Below are 16,959 nucleotides of genomic sequence, written 5' to 3' on the forward strand. Positions count from 1 at the left end.
GAAGGAAAGAAGGGGTAGGGATTCCCAATACAGTTGCCCAAGTACTGCATTTAATCCCCATGGCCGAGGATCAATGGAAATCACACATTTTTCTTCATGGAATCCCTTGGGACTGCTTCGCAGAACCCCAGGGTCCCATGGATCAGTTTGGGAAACACTGGTTTGTGGTAATTCAGGCCATATATTGTAAAAAAAGTGTTAACTTTCAAAATCAGAGGGATAAAAAGGTATATTTTATTCTGTTCACTTGGGCATTTCCTCAGCTTCAAGAATCTTAACATCTATTTTTCTGCAAATCATGCAACCTTAAGAACAACCCTGTGTATCTATCAGAACACAGCATTCTTCCCCATTGTTTACCATCACAACTGGTGTTCAGTGGCATACCCAACAGTGCCCCCAACCTGTAAGAATTCAGGCTGTTTATTGGCCTTCGTCCAGTTCGATACTGCCTCCAGGCAGCAGTCTAGCACCTGCACTGCCTCGTCCAATATGGTTGACACAGAGCTGGGTATCATCAGCATTCTGACGACACCACGCCCCTTAATCCCCAGATGACCTCAACCAAGTGGCTTCATATTAATATTAAAGAGCCTAGTGGAGAGAAAGGAACCCTTTCATACCTTGCAGCATTACAAGGAGGACACCAAAGCCAATGCTATCAAGAGCTGCCAAGAGTCTGAAGAACCAAGAAGGTTGCACTCCTCTTTTCTCTCTCCCTGCACTGGTAACCAACCAGGGTGACCAAGGCAATTTTGGTGTCAAAATCAGGCCTAAAACTTGGTTGCAACCAGGATGCTTCCAGATCTAAGCTTATTACCAGAAATGGGTTATTTAGATATGGGTCTATGTCCGTGATTGGCATGTGAGTGCACACATTTTCAAAGGCATTTGGTTGTTTCCAACACACAGCAGTGGGTGGTGCCTGACATAATGTTTCCATGCTATGGAATGCTCTCCCCAGGGGCATGAGCATGTATCACGTGGAGTTACTGAGGCAATAGGCCCAATAACAATGATGGCACGAGGCATCCTTAGGCATTCCCTGGGGAGAGCATTCCACATACAGGTGGTCACCACTGAAAAGGCCCATTCTGATTTATGGCAAATGACAAATTCAGTAGTCATACCTGGGAGAAGAATTAACAACAACTTTACAATAAAGTATGACAAGCCTTCAGACTTCCATTTTTTAAAAGTAGAGTGTATGGTCCTAGAGGAATCAAGGGACTACAATTTTTAATAATATTAGAAAAAGTTGAGCATCAGATAGTCAATATCTAGCAGAAGCAATAGAAAAAGACCACAATATAAGATACTTCAGAGGTTAAACAATTCCAGACTGTCAACAGAGGAGCTTATTGGACGAAGGAGATTATTCACCAAAATAATGATAGTAATATGTATAATATTTTTCAAAAAATGAAAAGAACTCATAATTAAGAAACAATGTTTGCAATCAGAAACTAGTAATTATACTAAAAATATTCTAAAAACTGGAGCAAAACTTACACTACTTAAGTGTTAACTACAGTTTAATGCTTCAAAGCAAAAATGAAAGTTTCTGAATGCCTCTATCTTGTGCCTCCTTGCACCAATGCAGAAAAAGTATTTGATGTTGTGAGTTAAACATTAATCCAGGCTAAATGTTCTTGGAATAGTGAGTTATATCACAGGAACAAAAGGCAGTGAACAAGCAGCATGCAGAACTTGTTGAGTCTCAAATATTCACATGACACGATACCACTTGCAAAAATACAAATCTAATAATACCTCCCTATAAAGATCCCACTATTACAATAATGGAGTGTCCCAATCAGTATTTCCCCCCCAGTATTTTGTTGCTATTTGTCTAAGGAAGCTGTTTTGTAGTGTTTCATGATCTTTCACTGTGAGCTTCCCATTTTCCAATTTCCTTGCACAGTATCTTGCTCATTATTAAGTAGTGATTTAAATCACTGATTTAAAAATCACCTTAATTTAATCTAGTGGGATAGGCAGCTTAAACATGCATTTTCAGTTGCATATACAGGTTTTAAAACCACCTGTGAAATCCTTTTTTTTGTTTTTTGTTTAGCAATTATGAAATAAACAAGCACTGAGATATGAAGTTTTGTTTTGTTTAAATTACCTGCTTCTTGACTGTACGGCTACTCATGATTTTCTCTACGACAGGACCTTCAGCATCAGCAGATTCCTACAATTAAACATTTCACAGTAGTTACATAGGTGAAAAAAAGTGCAAAGGAGCAACCAGTCTGATTATAGAGATCCTGATGAACTCATAATGCTTTCTTTCAACATGAGAGTGAACATTATGGAGTTCAGTTCAGTGGTACAAATTTTAAGAAAATAGCCTATCACTCCTTTTCTGGTGTTGCTGAGTTAATGGTAGCTGAGGCAGAATTGATATTCATGGTATTACCCCCCCCCCATTTTCTCCGACTCCTCCCCTGTGTCTGAAAAACCACCAAGAAGCTAAATAGATAAATAAATAAATAAATCCTAGACTCTCTCTTGATTTCCACATTTCCAAGGATTCCCTGTGTATATATATTTAGCAGTGTTTCACATTCTAAAAAGGAGCAAGAGAAACTGATAGAGAAGGATAAAGAACTGGAAGAAAAGAAAAAAAGGAGGAAGAGCTTATGCTTCTGGAGCTACCAACATTAAGAAGAGCTATACTGGAGAAGCCCAAAGGCCTACTGAGTCCAGTACTATGTTCTCATAGTGGGCAACCAAATGTCTATGAGCAGCTTACAAGACGTACATGAGTGTAATAGCACTCTCCTACTCATGATGCCCAGCAACCAGCATTCATATGTAAAATGCCTGATACAGGAGGTAATATATAGCCATCGTGAGTTGTAAGAGCCAGTGTGGTATAGCAGTTAGAGCCAGACTGTGACTAAGATCAGGTTCAAATCCCCACTTGGCCATGAGGCTCACTGGGTGGCTCCAAGTTAGCCACCAATTCACAGCCAATAGGTTTGGCCTTTCTCTACCAAGAGAAAAATGTCTAAAGGCACATAATGCAGGTTCATAAAATTATTTACGGTGTGAAGACTGTTTGAGAATGAGTGAGATGTTTTTCTTCTTCACTCCAAATACTAGAATTCACAGTCACCACTTCACAAAGAGGAGCATTAATAGGCAAGAAAATAAGCACAACACAATTAACCCACACTGCTTTCTGCAAATTTGATTAGTAATTGATTTGGGATAGACACAAGGAAGTACTTCTTCGCACAATTTATAGAACTCACTAAAACAAGATGTTGTAACAGTCACTCAGGTATCTTTTAAATGGAGATCAGATAGATCCATAAGGATATGAATGGCTACTAGTCACATGGCCGTATGGTATCTTCATGTTCAGAAGCATTTTGCTTCCAGTTTCATATCCAGCTTTCATGCTTGGAAGCATCTTGCTGACTGCTGTTGGAAAGAAAGTTCTGGAGTAGCTGGACCAAAGATCTGACCCAGAAAGCATCTTAAGGAATTTTGTTGTTGCCGTCATTTTGTTGTTACATAGCTTTGCGGTAATAATGTCACCCTCAGTTTTGCAGAGAATAGGAATAAATTCTTCTGTAGTTGATCAAAAACATCAAATCCACACACCTCCTCTTGGAGATATTCAGCTCAAGATATCAGAAATAAAATTTAAGAAAACTTAACATATTAATTACCAATTTAATATTTAAGTGTGTGCGCACTTTCAGCAATGGTTTCCCAAGTTAGTTAAGTGAAGTAGCGACATTAAAAAACTACTACTACTACAAAAATTGTTAAAGGAGTCATTTCACATTATCGCCCTTCATTTTATTCAACCTATTTTATCCATCATTTACATTGCATAGAAAATAAAGCATATCCTGCTGGTTACTACAAGACAGTAATTTCATAAAGGGGTTCTTATAGTGCCTGACAGCAGGAGACAAGCTTAAGTGGTTTATTAAGTCATAGAAGCCAGACCACTGAATTCACAGAGGTAAATTCAGTCTCCTTGGAGCCTAGTTTTAGGCTTTACAACAGAGACCATTAATTTCACTAAATTGTGTTGAATTACATATTGTAGGCTTGTAAAGAAAACTTGAATGAGCACAGCCTTTAAGAACCTAAACAACTAATTTCCTTTGGCATGTTGAGCCAAGCTGAGATGGAAGTCCCTTGGAAGCAAAGTCAACACTTAAATGTTTTACAGCCTAAATGGTTATAGAGAATTTTCAGTCTAACCCATTTGAAGAGCATAAATATGAACAGACCTGTTGCTCAGACTGAGAAGTATTTGAAGGGGAGTTTCTTCCAGCACCATCTGCATCATCAACTTCTTCATCAGAAATCTTGAACTCAAGGTCTTCTGTGTAACGCTTTCTCTTAACCTGCCTGCTAGAGCGCCTCTTCTGAAAAAGAAAAAAACCACCCTGCATTGTAAAATTTCATCCTATTGATTAGCAGGACTATAGTCCTCGAGAGAGAAATCTATTCCCCTTTGAAAGCAGAGGGACAGAAGGAATTCAAGGGCCTTATCACAAAAGCAGGTGCCCTACCCATTCTACAGAATGGGAAATGATTCTGCTTTTCATTATGAAGCACAATTAAAACTTTGCAGTAAATCAAATAAAAATAGAAGAAATATATACTAGATGCCACAGGTGAAAGAGCACAACAGGAAAGAGGCCAGAGTGTGCGTCCTGGAGAAATTTCGCTTTAGAAGATTCCATATAGATATTTTCATGCTACCAATTAACAAGAAATACACCAAATAAGTTACAGTATTATTTTCTCAGTGGTAGGACATTTGAGTGGAATGCTGCATCCAATCTCTGGAGAGATTAGAGAAATGATTTTGATGGTCTGAACAAGAAGATTTAGAGACCCAGAATGTTTACTGATATCCCTGGGGAACAGGGGTGCCAACTTGAATACAATATTATGGGGGACCAGGTAAGTCCTGCCCTGCGTAATTGATCACATGACGCAGTTCATGCCCACCTCCCTAAAATATTTTATTGTGGGGGCTGAAGCCCCCACGGCCCCTAGAAGTTGGCTCCTGTGCTGGGGAATTTCCCAGAAGTTTATGCCAGGGATCTTATTGAAATCCTAGCTGGCTCTTGAATCAGGAGATGAGTAGAGCTATCAGTATGATCGCTCCTGAATGTCTTCAGCAAAGTCATAGTGTTAATTAAGCTCCTTTGTATTAGGATCTGAGGGTTGTTAAATGACAAAATCAACAAATGAAGCACAGGTGGCAGAAAAAAATCATGATGAATGTGGCCAAACACAGACTGGATTCGATCATACATACTACTATTTGGCACGGATGATGGCAATGAAAGCCTGCTTTTCTGCCACCACTGCATCCTCACAGTGTTGTAGCTATTTTAAGTGACCAGATGCCTGATTAACACAAGAGCAACAAAATTAATATCTAAGACCATTAAATCAATGTGCCTACTTGCTGCATTTTGCAGAAGAAAACTATTAGTATGGTCAGAACCCAATAGGGATGCAGCCAGACCACTACGTGGTCCTGCTATTATTATTATTATTATTATTATTATTATTATTATTATTATTATTAGCTTGTTGAGGATGTTGACAAGCTACTTGGAGCATTGAAATCAATGACCTGGCACATTGGATTCTTGCTCATCTTTGCTAATAAAATCTGCCAAGACTGGGTATCTATACAGACCCTGTTAAGTAACTTCTGTAGTTTGTTTACTTATTTATTTAAATGTTTAGATATTTATTAAATATTTCTAATCTAGCCCATTAGTTCATCTCAGGATGGCACACAGCAACAATTCTTGCACACCAAAAATACAAACATAATAATTTGTAATAGCCTAATTCGTAATAGCCATATTCAGCATAAAAATATTCAACACCAATGAATAACATAAGCAGGTCAAACATTGAACCACCCCCCACATGACCCAAATGCCTGAGTAAAAAAGCCAGGTTTTAACTTAGTGGTGAAATACAGCCAACAACAGGCACAGCTGGGCCTCCAAGGCAAGAACATTCCATAACAGGGTCACTACAGCAAAAAGAAACTTCTGTACAGCTCCCAGAGGTGGGATGTGAGTAGGGCTGCCACCCACCATCAGGCCATAATTCTTGGGCAGGAATATATGTGGAGAGGTGTTCCCCCAGGTACTGAGGTCCCAAGCTATTTAGTCTCAGCATTTTCATTATTGCCTTGAATGCAAACTGGAAGCATATTGGCAGCCAATGCAGCTTCTTTAGGGCCGGTGGTCCTATGATATGCCTAAAAGGTTGAATCAAGGAACAGATTACATATTTGTTCCTTCAGGAGAAATGCAACCAGGTCTAATTCCAGCTACCTTGAAGGTGAAAGTGGTAAAATCGTTATAAAGAAGACAAATTTAGATCCATTGGCTCTGGAAAATTAATCACCCAATCTCAAATTTACCATTTTTAATGACGTTCCAAGAACAAGAGGAATGTTCCCAGCTACAGACTTATCTTATTTTTGGTTTTGGGACAGAAACCACCGTGGTGGATGATCTACACCAGGGAATCAATGTGAAAAGTGTGACCCTGATGGTTTTGCCGCACCTCACAGCAGTTTTGTATACCACTGACCATGGTATCCTGTCTGGGATGACACATGGTGCTATGGTCCCTTCTGGGGAATGGATCTAGATGGCAATGCTGGGAGATTTCTGTTCCGTTCCTATACCAGAGGCTTTCAGGGTGCCTCAAGGTTCTACCTTGTTCCCCATGGTTTGTCAACATCTATACCAGAGTTAGGAAACCTGTAGCCCTGCAGATATTGTTGTAATACAGCAACTCCCTATGAAGAGGCAGGTGTGCAACTTGGGGCCGCTCCTGGATTAGCTACCTTCCATGGAGGCACCAGTGGCAGGAGGAGACGGGACCATTCTGCACTTCATTAACTGCTGTGCTTCAGATTTACTGGTCATGTTACAGGATGCATGCATTTTAAAATTGCTATTTTTATATATTATCACATTTGATTTTAGAACTGTAAACTGCCTTGTGAGAGCATTTATATCCTGAAATATAAAATATTAGAAATCTTTTTATAAACCGCCTGGTCATTAATCACTACTGTGTTCCCATTTTTCCAAGCATTGTCCTGTTTCAAATATAAATTTGTATATACTGCTGCATTTTTAGAATAAAAATGGAGAATGTTGGATTCTGCATTCAACACTACTTTCTGAACAGCCCCAATAGCCAGTTTTGAAGCCATCTAATTTAGAAGCCTATTGTCCCCTGAAACTTGGTGACTGGAGATGGAGAGCCCTTCTGTTGTAAGTGTTTCACTTCAAAACTGCTGCTGCTTGTACTTAGGGCAGAGAAGAGAAAACAAGAGATATACAGTGTCACCTCAGTTGTTGAACATAATTCCTTCCAGAAGACCGCTTGACTTCTGAAACGTTTTGACAACTGAGTTGCAAAGGGCAGCTGGCAAAGTCAATGGAGGAGGAGGAGGAGGAGGAGGAGGAGGAGGAGGAGGAGGAGAAGAAGAAGAAGAAGAAGAAGAAGAAGAAGAAGAAGAAGGGAAAAACCCCCGCTGTTCGACTTCCGAGACATGTTTGAAAACGGAAGCAATTGCTTCTGGGTTTTCAGCGTTCGGCTTCCGAGATGCTCGAAAACCAAGGTACCACTGTACAATCTTTGGATCTATTAAAAAGCTTGAGGTGTCATGTCTAACTTGCATCTTTATAGATGATGCAGAGCAACTGAAAAGACTCTGAAGTTGAGGAGCGTTCTTAAACAAGACTTGGAAAGAGAGAATTGGTTTCTGACTCACTAAATTTTTAGGAATATTTGAGAGTGTCAACCAAAATATATATGAAGTGACTCAGTAGGCATTATATACTTGGATTTTGAAAAAGCTTTTGGCAGAGCCTCTCATCAAAGGCTAGTAAGATAATTTAGTTAAATAAAAAGAGAACAGGTCCTCTTATTGATTAGAAATTCCTTAACAATGTGATGCAGAAGGTAGGAATAATAGGAGAGGAGGAAGCACAGCAGCTCCCTTCCAGAATCCTAGCAGTGCTAGAGAAGGAAGGGGAGCACACAAGCTCAAGGCTCACTGTTGCTTTTTCTCCTAACACTAAGCCATAGTTCAGTGTTATTTCTAAATGAGGCCGCTGTGTTCTATAATTATGCATGAAATATATAACCAGTGGTATTACCTGAACTCCTGCATCATCTTCTTCTTCAGGATGTGGTGATCCTGGCGGTGTTTTTTCTAAATCTGAGTTTTCAGAACCTTCTTTTCCCTTGTTGACCTTTTTCTTCACAGCACTGGATTCCAATTCTGGTTTCTTGTTACTAAAACATGAGCGGTTGAATAAACAAAGCTTTTTACACCGCATGGAATGGAACACTTGAAATCATTTCATCATAGCTACTTCAATAACTCCAACCTAATTCAAAATTTTAAAAATGTATTAAATGCATCCTATTACTACTACCTGTTAAATCTCTGCAATATACTTTTCTATTAGATCCATCCAGTAGAACACAAAACTTAAAAGAAAAAAAAGCATGCTAGCTCAACAGCCTGTGCCTATTAGACACACAGGAGCTTACAGCGGGATGATTTATAACAGTACAGTGGTACCTCGGGTTAAGAACTTAATTTGTTCTGGAAGTCTGTTATTAACCTGAAACTGTTCTTAAGCTGAGGTACCACTTTAGCTAATGGGGCCTCCCCGCACCTCCGCCGCGTGATTTCTGTTCTCATCCTGAAGCAAAGTTCTTAACCCAAGGTACCACTGTATTTAAAAAAACCAGTGTATGTTAAGGGCTTGTGTTGTTCTTGTTTTTTTCTTTCTTTTATAAGTCTTCATATTTCTAAAAGTGGAAATCATACCACAGGATGTGCCTTGGCATTAAAATGGGGGAAAGGACAGAGTTGGATGATATGCAGGAAAATCCTGCCCTAGTAAAGAAAGTCCTGATTCTCCTAAAACCAGTAAGGTTTGAGGGCTATACACTCACTCTGACCTCAGAATGCCGGCAGCAAGCAGGTAGAAGTTTTTACTTGCCAGAACAGGGTTAGGTGCTTCCCCTTCAACATATCAAAGCCATGCGAGAATTCAAAGCTACCACTATCTTCAACTTGAGGTTTTTGAATACCATATGCACAATGTATAAAACAACAAAGAAATAAAATTCTGGGTCAGCTCAATGTGAATGTTAGGAGTATTTTCTACGGAAGCAGCTTTCCTATCAAAATTCTTATGAATACTCAGGTGTCATTCCTCTGATACATTTTGCAATTCTCATTCTTTCTTTCTCTCTCTTTCCATCCCTCCCTCTCTTCCCCCCCCCCCCCTCTCTCTCTCTCTCTCACACACACACACACACACACACACATACAGGTTCTTGTGTGTAAAAGTGCAACTGTATCAGGAAGATGAAATAACATACATATCCAATATCCACTTCTGTTCCCCTTCCCAATTTTAAGTTCCTAAAACACCTATATTCATTGCTTCTGCCAAACATATTTGTGGCTTTTAACCTAAATACTCAAAATTAACAGAAGAAAAATAAGACAGGAGATATCTGAACATTTATAAACTGAAAACACTGTGTTTCATATAATGGTCTATAACATGAGGTACCTTAATTAAGTGCTCCATTTCTTTTTTAATATAGCAGTTGAAGAATACAAATTTTAAATATTTGTTATTTCCAAAACTCAGATTATGAAGAACCATATACGCGCACACACAATGTCTATGAGAACCTGACATTACTAAGAATGTTTGATATCTTTAGAAGGGATACAAGACAATTTTTTTAATCAATCTGTACAACAGTTCCTTTTGCAACTGCCCTAGTGTGTATACTACACATGGACAGAAGTCTCCCCTACTATGAGGCTCCATTTCCAGCATTTATTTCCGCTCTAACTGCCACAAATTATACAATACTACAGCTGAACACTGGGCCCCTTTCCTTTCATCTGCACGCCAAGAGCAATCAGATTACCCTGGTAACCAGTGGTCACATGACCAGCACCTGCTCTTTTGGCTGGATGCCACTGACTAAAGCCATCTGCTTCCCTCAATCAGCTTTCAAACATTCTCAACACCTGCGCTGCAGCATTTTGTGGTTTCTTTTATCAAATCAGTGCAAAACTGCTTCCCAAACTTTACATATTTCTCAAATTTGTTTAAATCAAAGGTAAGCCTGTCGTAGTTGAGCTGCTGCCAGGTAAAGCAAGTTGACAGGCTAGTGCTTTTTGCTGGTGACCTCTATAAATCAGAGCTAAGCATACCATTTAATTTAATAACAGTTAGTGTACCCTGGGTGCACTACTGCATTTGAGTAACTGGCGTAACATATTGAAGAACAGCACAGGGCAGGTTTGATAAAATGTCAATTTGCTGAAAGGCTAGAAAGTGCTAATGATTCCGTCTTTTCTATTGTTCAGGACATAAAGAATCTCCAAGTGCTTGCAACATAGGAGGTTTCATGCAAGCCACATAGTGAAATTTAAGCAGAAAATCTGTATATTCAGAAAGCTTCCTCCCTTCTAGCTAGCTAGTAATAAGTAAGAGTATGAACTAAAACATTTTCATCACTGGCGACCGACCTCAAGTGTAGACTTCAGTTCTGCAGAGTCTACTTTTGTTTATTACTAGAACCTCAATGTCCACCATCCATAGCAAAGTGCACAATATTGGCTCGGGGAGACAGGCATACAATTAAAAAGCAGGGTGCCTTCAAAACATGCTCAGCCCAGGAATTTGTTTTCGTTCACAGGACTGAGCTCTACCCTTTCACACAAAAATTCAATCCTAATTTCTGCCCAAGCTTTATTTATTTCAGCAGCCTATTTTTTTGCTTCTGCTTTATTGTTGCTATTGTTGACCGATTTGAAAGTTGGGAATCTTTATAAATCTGCTGCAAGCCATCCAGTAGATGCTGATTTACCTTCTGCTCGTCCATGACCTATATAATTCAACTTCCCTCCCTATGCAGTATTCTGACATGGGACTTCCAATAGTTGTTATATTCCTTCTAAACAGAAGCACAAATGCACACTATTCAAGAGGCAAGACAACACACCTAGAATCCAATTTATTTCAACTCCAAATTTCAGACAAATAGCCAAGCCCAGGAAACCTATCTGTTTAATAAAATATTTGACAAATTAAAGGAAACGATTTGATAAGGATTGTCTGCATTCTGTAGAGGGAGTTTAGAAAGAAAAGTTGAAGATATGCTCTGTCTCAGCTTCAGAGCATTTACATCCCTGGTCTTCAGCTTGGTGATAAACAATATAGATTTCACCAGCTGATTTGGAACATTAACTGTCTACAATGGGCAACAATTACTTATAGTCCAATTTCAAAGGCATCCTAAAGGTATTCATAGCCACATTTACCTGCAGGTACTGCATATACACCCTCCCCCCCCAAAAAAACATAGCCATTATCTGCATGCACACAATAACATTCATACACCTAATCATTGTATTCATAATTAGTACATTTGGGACAACTGGAGACTGCACTGCTCTTACAAGTATTATTTATTGTAAAAAAATTATAGAGGGGAAATTACAAGTATTTTGAGAGCTGCTGTAGCAAGATATATTGACGTTTCACACATGCACAGAATCAAGCCTGCGTTAAGACATCCTGTGCAACATGGATAAGCTATGTCAAGTATGGTATAATGATGCGGAATGGGCAAAATAGCACACTAGTAAAATAAGGTTAGAGATAAAAAAATACAGGGAACACTAAAAAGAATAGTTAGCAACACAACAACAGAAAAGGCTTCAATGGCAGGAACTACAAAAGTGACTACTGACAAACATGCAGCTGAGAAGCAACCAACAGGGCTAAATCAACCAATGCTGAAGGAGTAAAATTAGCATTTGATACAACTGGAGATATATTTGTTTACAAGCTTATCCTAAAAATTTTCCGAAGCTCGAGGACAGGCTACACTGCCATCATCATTTATACATAAAAACAAAGAATTCACATATTAAACAAGTTTGTAATTACTAAATTAAATAAACAGGTGCTAAAACACAACACTCTTTACTACTCAAGCCCTGCCTTCAAAAGGCTAGCCAAACAAGTATGAGAGTCTAGTTTGAGTCTCTCTCTCTCTCTCTCTCTCTCTCTCTCTCTCTCTCTCTCTCTGTGTGTGTGTGTGTGTGAACTCTACAATCTTCAGGCACTTATCAAGAGCAGCTCTCTATGAAACCTTGAGAACATTATCATCACCACCACCACCACCATCATTTTGGCTTATTAGTTGCTTAATACAAAATGTCTTTATACCTATATACAGGAAACACTAATAGGTCACTATACCTTGTACTTTGGCCATTGCAGTGGTGGTGGTGGTGGGGCGTCTATTCAATTGTGATTCTCTAATTGTGGGTCTTCTGCATCATCTAGTGGGGTTTTATTTCTTATGCTTATATGGTCAACATTCACCATCCATGCCAGCTTGAGGGGTGCCAACTTGAATAAAATATTGGGGGGGGGGGGGAGATAAGCCCCACCCCACTTAATTGATCACAAGATGTGATGTACTCACACCATTTGAATGGCAATGCAAACTAACTTTGTGGGTGCCTGGGCCCCTCAACTAGTTTATGGGGGAGTGTGGGGACATCTACCCCTAGGAGTTAGCTCCTATGCTTGGGAAATATGGATGCCTTGATTTATTTGGGTGTATAACTGCTTGGGAGGGATATTGTATGCTGCTACTGTAATGGTCAGTGATCGTGAGATCGTCAGTAATGATAATTATACTTCCATAAACCATTTTTTAAAAAAATACTTTGGGAAACTAGGCATAATCTCAGGTACAACCGGCTCAATATATACAGTAGTACCTTGGAAGTCGAACAGAATCCGTCCCGGAAGTCCGTTTGACTTCTGAAATGTTCAATTTCCAAAGCGCGACTTCTGATTGGCTGTAGGAAGCTCCTGCAGCCAATCGGAAGCCACGGAAGCCCTGTCGGATGTTTGGAACACTCGCTTCTGGGTTTGCAGTGTTCAGGAGCCGGAACGTTTGACTCGCAAGGCATTTGGGAGCCGAGATATGACTGTACATTAAGACCAGCACATTAAATTTTGCTGAGAACACTGTTAGTAGTCAGAGGAGACAAAAAAATGTATAAAAATATCAGCAAGCATTCTGTGTTAGGAGATCGTGTGCGATCAGGCTTTCACCTAAGCCAAACCATGACTTAGCACAGGGGTCGGCAAGGCTTACCAGGCATGGGCCAGATCACTCCCGCAGAGATCCTCCATGGGCCGGGCCGGCACAGCGTGATGCAGAAAAGTGTGTCTGTGCATGTCCACGGCACCGGAAATCGCTTCTGCACATGCCTAGATGCTGATAATCGTGCCTGCATAGAAGCGATTACCGGCATCTGGGCATGCACAGAAGCGAGCCACGGAAGGGAGTCCCCGCGCTATGATGTGCCAGTATAGCGCAATGCGCAGGGACTTACCAAGTGGGCAGCTTGGTTCGGGGGTGGCTTGTCGGCCGGTTAAACAGCCTCCGTGGGCCACTTTCAGCCCATGGGCCTTAGGTTGCCAACCCCTGACTTAGAAGAAGTGAGCAAATATGTGGGCTCCTGGTGAGGAGACTGCAGCCAGTTCTCCCCAGTTTTTCTTTGCTGTACCATGGTTTGACTTAGCTTGTCACCCAGACCCAGGCTCATAGTTTAGTTCTTTCCAAAGAAATAACGAGTTGTAACCAAGGTTTGTCCTATGGTTTAAAGCTCGTGGTTTGTCTGCGAGATCTAAACAATGAGACTAGATTAGGATGACACACTAAGCAATACAAAGGTGTAACTCAGCACAACAACAGAATGACTAGAAAGGAACAAAGCAGTGACAATCTCTCTGGAAGTCTGTACATTTTCTTGTTTGTGCTAAGCAGCTAAGCCATGGTTTCGTTTAGTATTGTGTATGAATGAGGACAGAATGATCTGCATCAGTTAGAGCTGTTCAGTAGTGGAACAGTCTCCCACGAGAGATGGTGGACTCTCCTTCCTTGGAGGTTTTTAAACAAAGGTTGGATGGCCATCTGTCATGGACGCTTTAGGTGAAATTCCTGCATTTCAGTGGGTTGGACTAGATGACCCATGGGTCCCATTCCAACTCTATGATTCTATGAACCTCTGGAAAATCAAGCAAAGAAACACATAAAGCATATTACAAGGACCAAACTCACAGGGGCCATCTATGACAGAGTGTTAAAGAATTCTCATAAAATGGAATTGATGAGAAGTTGTCCTATTCACAAAGTGGCAATGTCAAGAGCAGATCCAGAACGAACCCACAAGATATAAGGTCAAGTTACAGAGAAAATAAATTTCATCAGTGTCAGGTATTCCCAATTTCCCCCTCCCAACATATTAAAAAGCCTGACAACTATGATTACTTTAGAATGATATTATCTAGAATTAGAAATCAGTTTATTTGCATCCAGGCCCCAGTCAGATACACTGAATAAGCACCGATGAATCAGAAGCTGGATCAAATGAAAAATGGAACTATGGCTTCTAACAACCAGTCTTAGAAACTGAGATATGAAAGCTAGGAGCTAAATGGCTCCTTAAACCTAGGTTATGAGCACAACGAAATGTCTAGGCACTTTTTGAATAACAAGAATACAAAACAGAAAATGAACAGCAGCTAAAATATTATGTTGATTTTTCACATGGTCTAGTCCTTCCCCAGCCCACCCCCACTAATACTCAGAGTTCAGAAATAGCTCACACTAATGAAATTCCCTGTCGCAAAATGTGCCTAGAACAACAGGAATTTTGAACAGTATGATGGTACTGAACTTCATGTCTCTTAAGCATCATTTCACACTTAAACATGATGATAATAAAAATAAGGATTTTATCTACAGGATAGATTTTACAAAAAAACAATAACCAGAGTGCTGGCACTCTTTGGTTCCCTTTGCACTTCACCAAGATGTATTCTATCCCATAGAATAACATATATTAAAGGACACTGCAATGATACAGGTATACTAAGTGCATAGATCTTTCAGGCATCTTTTCGGTAGATTGCATAGCAGGTAGAGAGATGTACTTGAGATATTTTCACACCCTCACTTATTCACACCCACACCCCAGCTATGTTAAAACTGTAGAGAAGCATAAGACTGTAAGCAGGATCCTGCTGGATTGGACCAAAGGCCTATCTTTTCCAGTGTCCTGTTACCCAGAGTGTTTAATTAGATACCTATGAGAAGACCACAAGTAGGACTTTTTTTAGTATGTATAACCTACTGTGGGGTGTTAGAGGAGGGATAGTACCTCTGGTGGGGGACATGTTGTGCTCCTTGTGGGGTAGTTTGTTGATCTTAGGTCTCCACCCTGCACTCAGGCCTCACCAGTGGCTCCTAGAAGCTGTCAGCATGTGATTGTGGCCACACCTCAGGAAACAGCTTTGACTGGCTGGCTAAACCAGGTGAGGGTAGCCAATGAATCTCAAACCCTTGATGAGTTAGAGACTTCCCTAGCATGCGAAGACAGCTATTGTGATTAGTAACCCTTGGCAGCCTCATTTTCAATGAATTTGTCAAATCCCATTTTAAGGGGTCACTACTGAGCAAGCATCTTCCATGAATATGTGAAAGGCCCTGTTTGCAACTAATGCAAAGAGAATTGTGTGTTTTAAAAAGTTTTATAGCACTCATTCAGAGCTCAGAATTATGTATGCTAACTTAATTTGCACAGCAGCTTTATATTCACAGTCACATGCATACATTAAATTATATTTCTACCTATAAGCGTGCATTGTATTGGAATACTAACTTTTTATAGGAATAGACTGTGTAGGAAAGTGTTTGAAGAGTGTGGAAAAGTGACAATCACTCTCTCTCCTCAGAATTCCCAAGTGCTCTGCTTCCTCCTTCCACTCTATCTTATATCTTTCCTCTCCCATCTTGCAAAATCTATCCTAGGTCTCTTATACTCCCCAACTTTCAACAGGTAAAAGGCTACAGAGTTTGGGTGTGCAAATCTCAGACTATTCAGAGGCTAGATCACTATGCTGTTCAAATGCATTCTTTCCCATGAATAATCTAGGGAGAAAGATAGAAGAAAAGGAGACACTGGAGCAGAATCGTAGAATTATGAAGTTGGAAGGGACCCTGAGGATGGTCGAGTCCAATCCCCTGCAGTGCAGGATTCTTTCACCCAATGTGGAGCTTGAACCCATGACCCTGGCATTAAGAGTCTCATGCTCTACCAACTGAGCTCTCCCACACTGAGTTATCCCATAAAATGAATTTGACAAAATTACCTGGTCCACCTTTCACTACGCAAATCTATAGAAACACATTACTTCACTTTCCATCCTTCCATCCTACAGGTCAGAAGGGAAAGAGACCCTTCAAGTGCAAAAACAGCAGCAAGCCTACTAGCTTTCCCCAAGCAAAAAGGAAAATGCTCTTCTTTCTCCCTTCCTCTAAAGTTGTCTAGGGTTGTGTGTCCTTAACCTTCATGAACCACTGGATCAGCTATATAAGCTTTCTACTGAAACTTCTGCAGCCCTTCTGGGGCAGTAACTATAAGCTTATTGGCACATACAAAACCACACACTTCTCAACCCAGAAGACCACTCAACCAACTCAGTTCTTGGCTGCAATGGAATGCACAGTTGGAAGACTTACTGAACTGAACATTTGGGATACACAACAGGCAGCAGAATTATACAATTTGCAATCCCTGTTTATATAAATAAATGTTGGATATTTAGTTTCACATGTCTCACTGAGTTGCAAAACACCATTGAGAAAGGATGCTTCAGTCCGATCACCAATTGTCCTAAAATTGTGAGCAAACTTTCTCTTAGTTTTTAGTTTCACAGTAATTATTTCCTATATTACCTCTGCAATTAAATACTATAAGAAAAATGTGCTGTGACA

The 16,959-nt window shown here is 40.1% G+C and overlaps 1 protein-coding gene across 8 annotated transcripts in view; it reads right to left on the bottom strand.

The window, feature by feature from the left end:
• The window catches only part of CHD7 (chromodomain helicase DNA binding protein 7), a 140,254-nt gene that overhangs the window by 51,364 nt on the left and 71,931 nt on the right, over positions 1-16,959 (bottom strand). For all 8 annotated transcript variants that reach the window (XM_083517864.1, XM_083517857.1, XM_083517863.1 and 5 more), the window contains 3 exons: positions 8,202-8,340; positions 4,266-4,403; positions 2,132-2,197 (listed from right to left, as the gene is read on the bottom strand). In XM_083517864.1, coding sequence (XP_083373990.1) covers positions 2,132-2,197; positions 4,266-4,403; positions 8,202-8,340 — 343 coding nt within the window. The remainder of the gene's footprint in view (positions 1-2,131; positions 2,198-4,265; positions 4,404-8,201; positions 8,341-16,959) is intronic.

The sequence above is a fragment of the Podarcis liolepis genome (genome assembly GCF_965112155.1).
Source record: "Podarcis liolepis genome assembly, chromosome: 8".
NCBI classification, from domain to species: domain Eukaryota; kingdom Metazoa; phylum Chordata; class Lepidosauria; order Squamata; family Lacertidae; genus Podarcis; species Podarcis liolepis.